General features: G+C 37.0%; 1 protein-coding gene across 1 annotated transcript in view; it reads left to right on the top strand.

Moving 5' to 3' along the window:
* The first annotated feature begins 415 nt into the window (after positions 1–415).
* Positions 416–11,444, top strand: part of si (sucrase-isomaltase) — a 37,212-nt gene continuing 26,183 nt past the window's right edge. The window contains exons 1-12 of the mRNA XM_079465720.1: positions 416–528; positions 1,875–1,998; positions 4,338–4,432; positions 4,507–4,627; positions 5,032–5,141; positions 5,244–5,395; positions 6,177–6,348; positions 7,158–7,257; positions 7,473–7,585; positions 9,560–9,685; positions 10,284–10,415; positions 10,523–10,639. Of these exons, the coding sequence (XP_079321846.1) occupies positions 1,875–1,998; positions 4,338–4,432; positions 4,507–4,627; positions 5,032–5,141; positions 5,244–5,395; positions 6,177–6,348; positions 7,158–7,257; positions 7,473–7,585; positions 9,560–9,685; positions 10,284–10,415; positions 10,523–10,639 (1,362 nt within the window). The 5' untranslated portion in view covers positions 416–528. The remainder of the gene's footprint in view (positions 529–1,874; positions 1,999–4,337; positions 4,433–4,506; positions 4,628–5,031; positions 5,142–5,243; positions 5,396–6,176; positions 6,349–7,157; positions 7,258–7,472; positions 7,586–9,559; positions 9,686–10,283; positions 10,416–10,522; positions 10,640–11,444) is intronic.

The following is an 11,444-nucleotide window of genomic DNA, read 5'->3' as shown; positions in this document are numbered from 1 at the left end:
CGTGTCACCGGAGACACAGTTGCGCCATATGTTAAAAGCTTTGCCCATATAAGGCCCCAACACTATAATTTTAGTTTATAATGAGTTTTAGTAATTATTATATCATATTCATGAATGAAGAAGTTAATGTCACAAGCATGCTTAGATTAGAAATATTACCTTTCCCATTATGTATTCAAACTTTTCATTATAACGCTGTATCCATGTCTCCATTACAGTTATTTCAGAAGGTTCAGAAGAAATGCTTAGTCATGACTTACACAAGCCGCACTACAAGAAAAATAACATCTGGTAGAGTTATTGTCTGTGAATGATTCGTGTTGGGGATACAGAGAACGTTGTGTTGAGCGGTACCCTTGCATAACCCCAACCTTTGGTAGATCCCATTGTCGTAAAACTGTAAAATACAGACACACCTACTGAGTGTTTTTATTCTTTCCTTTACAACATAAGACTGAAGAGCCATCTGTTCTCCTGTAGTGTGCTGTGACTTCACATAAAAAGTCAACCAAACAACAGCGTCTGAAGGTAAGAGAAATCATCACCTGCTTTACTCCAAAAACATTTACATTTAGATTTACATTAGAGCCTTATGTTTATTCTGAGAGATGACCGTAAAATTGTGTGAATTAAGAGTTTGTTCATGACTAGTACATCAGTGTATCTTCACTGGAGCATTTCAGTTTCAGCCTTTCTATTGCAATTCAATGTAATGCAAAAACATGTGAACCTACACAGTATTTTTGGCCCTTTTACCCAGTAAAACTTCTGAGCATCTTTAGTGCAAAATACATTTTCTTTATGAACCAAATTGTGTATGATATCAAGTTTTAAACAGAGAATGTATGTTTCCCCGACCTAATCATTTTGTAAGATTTATGCTCGACACTAGAGGAAAACACATTGCCAGTAGGGTAAGAAGATAAACCTCATTTAAAATACTGTATAATCTCTGAAAGTCTTCATATCTTATGCTGTTTTTCTTCCTCGAGTAAATTAATCTTGTTTTAAATGTTTGGACGGTTTTGTTTTTCTCAATTCGAAGCAAAAATACTGATTAAGAAAATGTAAATATATTTATTTTAGCAACTGCATACTGTAAACTCATAGTAGATGTATAATCACATTCATTATTTGATAACGTCGCTTTTAAGTTTGGTGTCATTCCTGGAGGTATAATCACACACTTAGATGTTAGGTTTTCAAGGGCCAAAGAGTTTAAGAATTAACAAAAAGGCTCATTTTGGTTCTTCACAGAGTAATTTCCTTTTTTTATAATATAAAAAATCTTTTTACACTACAAAGAAGCTTTTGTGAAACAGAAAGATGGCTCTTGTATGGCATCCTGAAGCACCTTTGTGAATTGAAGATGATATGAAGTGTGGACAATATTCTCCATACACTGATATCTAGCAGGAAAAAAAGGAAACAGATTGTTACTGATAAAAACTGTGACAATTCTGATAAAAGAAACCATGAAGAGGATAAACATTGAACAATAACACTCACATTTAATGTGATTTTGACTGTGTAATCTCATGTTCTGTCTGGTTCGACATTGTTATTGATGGATTTTTCATGCATGTTAGCTTAAAGATGTTGAAACAATTGAATATAAAAGTGTCAAATCTTTTACACATTAGCATGTGGTTTGGATCCACTCAACAACTGCATATAATAGTGAGTTTTGGGGGCTTTGACACTCCTCCTCATATACATACAAAAACAAAAACAAACAATAATTTATAGGATTTATTCATGTCGTGGTCCAGACTCATGCAAGGACATTAACACTGTATGTCAAACACATGGAGGAAGAAGAATTTTGGAACACCTCTTGTTGTTTACACAGTCTCTATATGTGTGTTGATCAGATGGGAAAGCGGCGCTTTTCTGGGTTGGAGGTCACCCTGATGGTGTTGTTTGCATTGGTGCTGGCGGTCGCCGTGGCGCTGGTCATTTTTCTTGCCCTTGGGGAGCCAGCAGTCATCAAGGAAGGTGGGTAAAGAAATGCTGATATCAAACCTGATATTGAACAATGAAAAACTCACGAAACACACATATGCACATTTTAAGTCTGCAGAGAGAAAAACATATTTGGATAAGCAAGCAGAGTTTGACTACATGTTGACTTCTTGGTTATTTTCGTTATGCCGTGAAAAAACGAAATTCAAAGTCTTTTAGAAAGATTGAAAAGATTTAACTTTATTACTATCTAACACAACTTTAGCAAGATGCCTAATATAATCGAACTAAATGGATGAATTAATAAACGGTTAAAATCGTATAAAGTGTCAAAATGTCAAAAATTAAAGTGGTGAAATTTGTAGCGAAAAAAAATTCAATCTATATCGTAAACTACTGTTGGTATTTACTATAGACACGAAGTGAAAATTTGCACCAAAAAGGTGTTGTCATGGTTGGCTGTTTTTGCGAAACAACTTAATTCGTAGGAGTTTCCTAATCAGACGCAAACTTTATGGGAGGAGAGCAATAAAATGAATCACGCAAAGTGATTTACCAAGGTTTGCGCTCGTCATTATTTGCGTCATCATTAAATGCACGTCTTAAACACTGCGCAAATTTGCACTGCTCTTGGTAGATTGAATTGTTCATTATGGGAATTAAATATTGCGTCTGCGTTTTTTGTAAATGCGCCGTTGTTAGTCGTTGGCGAATCACCTGCTGAAATTTTCACTTTTTTAAAATTGCGCTCTAGCGCTAATTTGCCACCTTTAATAAATATCGTCCGTTGTCATGCGAGGACATACTGCATTGCAGGAATAACCTCAATCTAAGGTCTTGGTTGGATATAAGAGACAAATTATTACTTCAAAAAAAGTGTTTGTTGTGGACCTAGGGCAGATATACTGTCCTGTGGGACTACAGCTCCCGAGCAGTAGTTTATTAAAGATAAAAACACAGAGCCTGCCTGGTCAAGGACGGCGAGAAATGTGAGTCTTTGATGTTCCACTAAAGCAGAAAGAATACGTCCGCGCTGATAGTTATCAAGGACACCCAGCAGTGAGAAATCCAAAAGCAGAGGAAGTGAACGACTCACATGGGGACTAACAACTCAAGCATGCTCAGACGGGGTTATTATGACAGCTGCCACTCTCAATTTCAATTTACTGCCTTGACGTCGGTCAAGTGGTTTATATTTAAAAGCAGCAAATTGATTCCGGGACAACCGGTCTGGGTGGGGGGAATGTCTCTGTGGTTTTAGACGACCTTGTTTTAGGAGCACAGGGTACTGATGGAGATCGAGGTACAAAACGAGAAGTCGATTTTGGGAATATATTGCATATGACAGATTATTTCAGGCTGCAGTCTGTTACTCTTGCCTCTGTTGTGCCGTCTTTGTTTAAAGCATAAAAAATGGTTACTTTACGCACCGGTACATGTGGTAAGTCAAATATGTACATGAAAGCTTTCTTATAAAATCATTATTTTAATCTTACTGTTGTAAGTCTATCCATAAAGATATCATGATACAATGTTTGCATTATATAAATACATGGTTTTATACACGGTAGAATAAACTGGTCAATGATTAAGTGTAATATGCAATAAAGTGCTTATGCAAAACATAGAGGTTATTTTCATAAATCCTGACCTTGTATGTTTTTGCTGGTTTATATATTCAAGCAAGAAGCTACAAGAGAAATGTTACAGTAATTTTAAGTGAAGATGGTGACAACAGCAAAATGATGCAATGTACTTGAATTTACCTTAGTAAAATAAACCATGGTTTTAAATAGTAAAAGTTTAAATTGGTTAAAGAACCATCATAAATTGGAGTCACCACAATTAAAAACACATTTAACACTGGATTGGTTTAACCCATGGTTGGGTCAAATGCAGACAAACCCAACCCTACGAAAATGTCCTTATTTGACCTATTGTCAGGCACACCAAAATAATTAACATAACGATGGTATCATGATTGTTTTTAAACGTTTTAATAAACAAATAATACTCTCATCCAAATTCATCTTTAATTTGTTTTCTCTCCTTTTTGGCAAACAAATCACTCATAAAGATTAGATAGAGAGTGCAAATATTGTGACTCTAAAGGCAAATGATTAAACAGGTAATGAATTATATTTACGATATTATGGTCATTTTCAATATGTTGACGCCCAACCATAGGTTAAAACAGCCCAGCATTTTATAAGAGTTTAATACAAGCAAAACAAAAAATGATGGCCAAAGCTCAATATGTTAAACTTTCTAAAAGAGTTTTTAATATTGTTTCTTTTTGCACGATGTAAAGTGACCAATCATCATCATCTCTTACAAAATACTGTATCACAATGTATATTTTCTTTGTCCAGAATCAGGCTCGAATCCAGACCCGATCGTTCCGGAGTGCCCCAATATTCCTCAGTCAGAGAGAGTGGACTGTTTCCCAGACGCAGGTGCTTCCCAGGTAAACAAAACATTCACAACCGACATTTTATACAATCTCCCAGATTGCATCGCTCAGACCTCTTACATCTACAGCAAAAATGTTTGGCGAGAGGATGCTGTTGGAGTCCTCTGGATGATGCCAACATCCCGTGGTGTTTCTTCTCTAAAAACCACGGCTACACTGTGGTCAGTGAGAACAAGCCGGATAGCACACGTGAGTTCAGTTTTCTTGCTGTAATAAAACACTAGATTACATAAAACATTGTAGAGTGAGGCACTTCTGATCAGAGGTGGTGTGAGCTAATATAAAAGTGCAATGAGCCAGTTTTAATGAGGTTTTTTTTGGCAGATGTATCCATAAGCAATCACCATTGTGCCTTAGATCAAGGCCACATTTGGAGAGATTGTACCTGGAATTCATTTATGGTGACCTAACCATTAAAAACCATAAAACGATCAGAAAGAACCGGATTACAACACAAACCAAAACCCTTCATGATTTCTCTTGAAACTACAAATCTTGTTTCCATTTTTTGGAAAGTGTGCAACTGAGCATGCAGCACAAAGATTAAACAATATAAGAAGACCTCATTGAAGAATGTGTTTATTTTGCTTTAGATATTGAGGCAAGACTGAAACGAATGAACGCCCCGTCCCTATTTGGAGCTGATATTGAAGAGCTGACCTTCCAGGCTGAAATGCAGACAGAAAATCGCCTTCGATTTAAGGTCCATTTACACTCACGCAGACTAACACGAATCGCCACGCCATCATGACCACGTGCACATCAGTGTAAACTAATTCTGTGCAACCTTCTCCTTGTTTATCAGATCACTGACGCAAAGCAAAGCAGGTTCGAGGTTCCTCATGAACACGTGAAACCCCCCTCCGGCCCTCCCACCAGACCCCTGAATTATGAACTGGAGTTAATCCAGAAGCCTTTTGGGCTAAGGGTTTGGAGGACATCTCCCAGAAAAGTCGTGTGAGTGCCTTTCTCGTGAGAGTCTTTGGTTGTTTTAATCTTTTTCACACGAAGACGTTGACCTCGAAAGAAGTTACAGTAAATACATTACTATCTTTGCAAAAAATACTTTGCTTCAGTGAGGGCACCAGATAGTTAATACAACATTTGAAACATCTAGATTTGTTATAGTTTGATACATTTAGTTTGCATTAACCAGTACTGCCAATTCAATAAACTTAAAAATTGCTTTTCCCTGCTCCATTATTAGATTTTTTAAGTTTCACATTTAACAAAAGCAATTTGCTACTCATTTGAGATGATTACCTAACATGATACTTTTACCTTTAACGATAAGACCATCATCGTTCTCCGTGTATTGCTTTCAGCATGATTCAGTAAAGTTTTATCTGTTGGCTGGACTCTTGGCATTTATGACTTAAAAACCTAACAATGATTTTACAAATCAAACACATGAACAGTTAAGGAGGAACATGTTTGTGGAAAACAACATAACAAGTTCATTCATCTTATCTGCAATGCTTTTATAATCTTAAGCTTTAGATATAGATGTAATATAACTTAAGGTATTGAGAACATGGTTGTTTTCTTTAGATTAAGGGATGGCCAATGATCTTGAGTTTGTGTATGTGTGCTTTCTTAGAAAATTTGTCCTTAGTTCTTTCCACATGATATTCTGCCATCCAAGGAGTGAATCCAAAGTTGGGGTACTAGAAATAGTTTGGGTAACATAAAACTTACCGTATTTGCAATGACTTGTGCAATGATCTTTGTCTGTCAGGTTCGACACATCCATTGGGCCGCTGGTTTTTGCTGATCAGTATCTTCAGCTCTCCGCTAAACTCCCATCCCACAATATTTATGGGCTTGGAGAGCACGTGCATCAGAACTTCCGACATGACACAAATTGGAGAACCTGGCCTCTCTTCACAAGAGATGCTTTTCCCAACGGTGTAAGTACAGTCTACGCAAAGGAGCCCCAAAGTCTGAAACCACTAGTGAAAATGCTTTTACATTACATTATTTAATATAAAACCTTTCATAACAAATTATACTTTCAGAATAACAATGAAAATTGAGTGGAAAATGTTTGCAAAACCTGCTCTTCAACCGGCACTTCAGTGGTGCATCACAAATATGTCACATTTGTTTGTTAACCTAGAATCATAGTGCATGTTAAATACTTCTTGTTTTGAGCCATTTCCTTTATTTTCTAAATCCTTTCAGTTTCAGGACATCGCTGACCACCATTTTTGAGGGGAAGGGTTCATTTAAACCTTTATGACTTACTTTCTTCCACGTGACACAAAAGAAGATATTTGGAAGAACTTTGGTAACCAAGCAATGGCGTTACGCATTGACTTGCATTGGTTTTATGTTCCTTAATGGTAACGCCATTGTTCATTTTTTTAAATATCTTTTTTAGTTTTCTGCAGAAAGAAAGTCATACAGCTTTGAAATGACACGACAGTGAGTAAATGATGAGACAACTATCCCTTTAGACCTTCATTTTAGTCCCAGTTTAAAAAAATGTGAAAAGAAAATAAAAGATTGTCTATGTGGTCTTTGAATTTCGCAACGCTGTAGAACATTTACTGTAAGCACAGCGCAAAGTCTTTAATATTTTCACCATCTCAGCATCCGCAAGCTCACTTTCTATGTACGCTTGGTCAAAGTTCATGTTTGTGTTGTCTTTTTGTAATACATGTCTGAAAGTGTCTCATTAAGCGGTTGAAATGTTTCCTCCCGTTTCTTTTCTCAGGGCACACACAACCTCTACGGCCACTTCCCCTACTTCACATGTTTGGAAGATGAGAGTGGAAAATCCTTAGGCGTTTTCCTCATGAACAGCAATGCTATGGGTAAAAAACCAACCACCAGTCACTCGTTTGATGGCATCTTTGCGCATTGCTGGTCACAAACATGAGACTTGCCGTTGGCTGAAGTCATAATCTTTTATAATATGATTTGTGATGCCGTGCGTGTGTGTGTGTTTAAGGCTGCTTTTGTTAAAGGTTAGGGAATTAAAGCAATTTATGTTGTTTACTGCATGCCTGTCTGTCCATGTGTGTGACAGAGGTAACGCTGCAGCCCGCTCCAGCCGTGACTTTCCGCACCATCGGAGGGGTTTTGGACTTTTACATCCTTGTTGGAGACACACCAGAGGCAGTCGTGGACGAGTTCACTAAGGTGAGAGTTGCTTCCCGATATAAATAGAAACGTTAGAGATGCTTGCGTGCTGAAAATGGCCGTTTCATGTTGGAGATTTGTCCTGGCAGGCGCACATGTTCCGACATGTGCTGTGGTGTTTTTCCCTAGAGATCCTTTTACTTTTACCACAGATAAAAAACATATTTATGCATATACTGCCTTTTGGTGTAGAAAAGAGTTAAGTGCATACAACGACCCCAAAGGTCTTTGGACACTTGAGACACACTTTAAAATCTATTGGGGCGGTTTCCCGGACAGGTTTTAAGAAAAGTCCTAGACTAAAATAAATGTTAGTGCCGTCTTTACTAAAATCAACTTGCGCTGACGTAGCTTAAAATGCCATTGTTTCCACACAATAATGTTGTTTTTTGAGGCGTGTTTGTTAAACTACTTAAAAGGCTTATTCCTGGCTTAAGTTAACACCTGTCTGGAAAACTAACCCTTAACGTGTCACTGGTCCATAGCTAATGTGATAAACCACACTGACTTCATACATCCTCTAAACATCATATTGACACCGGGTAGAAAAAAGCGAAGGCAATTTAGTCTCGTACGAGAAAAGTTGGTTCAGAGTTAAAGCTTGAGCAACTTCTGTTAGCTGATGCCCTTTGCTTTGATCTTTTAAAATCTAATACAATGACATTCAGTTTAACCAAAGAGTGTTAAATACTCAGTAAACTTTCATGACCCTAGAAATATACATCACTGACCTCTCTGTGAATTTACAGAGATTTAGAGACTTCTGATTTTGAGAAGCCAGTTTGATTTGACCGTGTTCAGAATTCTTCTGCTATAACATTGACTAATAAACTTCACTTTTACTACATTCTGGAACACTGTCTGATATTTACTCATGTGAAAAAATATTGTAAGTGAAATTATTTTAAGTGAGATTATTAAGGGTGCGTTGATATTTCTAGTTCTAGTCTGTTCTTTTGGTCTGAACCAAAAAATAAAATATGAATGTAGTAATGTAATAATAACATTAATCAAATAAACACTCCTTTTACATTACCAGATCACTTGATTTTCAGGTCGTATATTGTTTTCGTTCGGTTCGATGCCTTTGGTCCGTGTTTCTTATTTCAATCGAACCGTGCCAGAGTTCGTATGAAAGTGGACCGAGACCCATCTTTTCAGCGGACTCAGTCCACTTGTTTCGTGCGTACCAGGGTTTGTGTGGGAGCGTTCGCACTTACACAAATAAACCGCACTTCACCAGGGTTCGTTTTAATCTAACCAAACATGGCATATATGAACACACCCTAAATCTGATCCAAGCAATAGTGTCAGTAAGCCGTGATCGTGTGACTTTGGCATGCATGAAACTTATTTTGTAAATATTGTCTTGCTGCGATACATTTCATAGTTTTAACCTTCTCTTAGTGATGTGTCATTAATCTTTCTGTGATAGCAAGATAAAAGAATTTAAGAATTTGGAAATTATACGTCTGAAATAAATTGTTGAATTAGAATTTTACAATCATTCACATTTTATAGATTGGAATTCTTGCCCAAGAATGGCTTTCAATATTTTAAATTATTTTATTTGTTTGGAATTTATACTCAATTGTTGTATGATAATTATAATTGACGGTTGTACGTGTCAACCGATTCTAATGCTGGTTTCCTGTTTTGCGTTACTCTGTTGTCAATAAGATATTTAAACCTGATAAATATTTCATGCAACATTTCACTGTTTATTTATTTTGAAGTGACTTTGTAATAAGCAGAATAATGTTTCTGATCATCTTAAAATTGAATCCCTGTACATCAAAGTGATTATGAACATATTTTCTACAACATAATCTTCCACAACCAACAGTTCATTCATTTGAACATGTGTTAAGTAGTTCGTTTCTGGAGTTAAATTGTCTAAATGAAGCCCTTTAAGTTTGCCTGAGGGACTTCTGTGATGTTCAGTGTTTCTAACAGTATTTCATCTGTCTCCAGCTGATTGGCAGACCCTTCATCCCTCCATACTGGTCCCTAGGCTTCCAGCTCTCTCGCTGGGACTATGGAAGCCTGGACGAGTTGAAAAGAACCGTGGAGAGAAACCGACAGGTCGGCCTGCCATATGTAAGTGCCAGGAACTAAAAGAGCTTCCTTTCTTTGTTCTATAAAACATGGTTACACCTGATACATCGAACGTACAGAACAAAGATTATTTCAGGAAGAATGACACCAACTATATCACATTCACCTATATACGCAGTTTGAAAAGATTAGCGCCTTATGGTGGGGCTTTAATTGCAAAAAGAGGCATCGGAGCTCGACATTTGATGTAATTTGAACAAAAAGGGCATTAGCATGTCAGGATATTGCATCTCCATCTGATTAGCATTAGCAAATTACTGGCAGGAGAATCTCACCATCTGCTGATGGCTGATGGAAGTCAAGCCTTCCAGAAAAAATCAGAACAGACAACGGAGCATCTACGATGCTAGCATGCTAAATAGGACTTAACCACTTTCAGAGCAGAGGATGCTGATTTTAAAGTATGTTTAGACAAGATCAACATTTCAGGTGATTACTGTTACAGGATAAATGGAATGAGATTAAAATAAGGCTGTTAGAGACAAGGAGTCAAACAAAGGACACCTGAATGAAAACCAAGATCTCTAACTGTTAAACCAGATGGTGGGTTTTACATTTGTGAATCTGTTTTGTGTTCCAGGATGTCCAGTATACCGATATTGACTACATGGAAGACAAAAAGATCTTTACCTATGATATGGTGAAGTTTAAAGAGCTTCCTCAATTTGCCGACTACATGCATGAGAAGGGACAAAAGTACATCATCATACTGGTAAAACAGTTATGCTGAGATTTTTTATATGACGTTGGGAAAGTTCCCAAACATTTGACCTCTTGGTTACACTGTTTGTATCAAGTGAATCGAATTCTTTGTCATAGGATCCTGCTGTGGCCACAAGTCCAAGGGTGAATGGGCCGTATGAAACACTCCTCAGGGGGAATGAAGCTAGAGTTTGGGTCACTGAAGCAGATGGTGAAACACCCCTGGTGGGTGAGGTAAGTTCTTCCAAGAGTTCTTCCAGCTGTTACATAATAATGGAATTCTTCTCACAATATCATGGCATAATGTTGGCTTTTTGAGAAAAAAAATTGTGTTAATATTGGTCCATTGTCTTTTGAATTTTAACAAACCTCAGAAATGACAAAGTTACCCAACCAGCCTGTTTAAAATGCAAAGACGCATAAAAGTTGTGCAGAAATTGTATTCCTATATTCATTTTTAAACTGATCAATACGATTGTAGTTCAAAATGTAGGTCAGCTACACATTATTTACAGTGTACTACAAAACTTGCATTGAATGTGATGAGTGTGAAGACTAGATATAATCACGTCGATCAAGAAAGATAAGGCTCATCGAATAAGTTGACACGAAGTTTGTCATGAGCTTTCTAACTGGCCATGTGATCGATCTTTGCCATTATGTTTCCATCTGTAACCTTGAGTTATTTGACTCCGCAGGGCAATACGACACACAATCACATGGCAATAATGTGACTAATCATTATATAGCCGATTAGACATAGCCTGATGCTAATTGCTTTTTTATGGTTTGATTTCAGGTCAATGTTTGCATTGATTTTGCGTTAGTTTAATATCATGCTTACGTGCGACTCAGAGCTCAGCTTAAAGAGAACCAAAGAGAAAATAGTGGAAATGCCAGGAGCTTTAATACAAAAACAGATGTGGTAGTTTTGTGGTCACATCGTACCCCAAAAGCAAAAGTAATTATTTTCAGATGTAAACTATTATTCGTTATTTATATATTATCGAGAGTGAAAATTTTACAAATATGAAACTAA

The sequence above is a fragment of the Barbatula barbatula genome (assembly GCF_947034865.1).
Source record: "Barbatula barbatula genome assembly, chromosome: 10".
Classification (NCBI taxonomy): Eukaryota; Metazoa; Chordata; class Actinopteri; order Cypriniformes; family Nemacheilidae; genus Barbatula; species Barbatula barbatula.
Note: the sequence above shows the minus strand (reverse complement) of the source record. Positions and strands in the feature narration are given on the sequence as shown.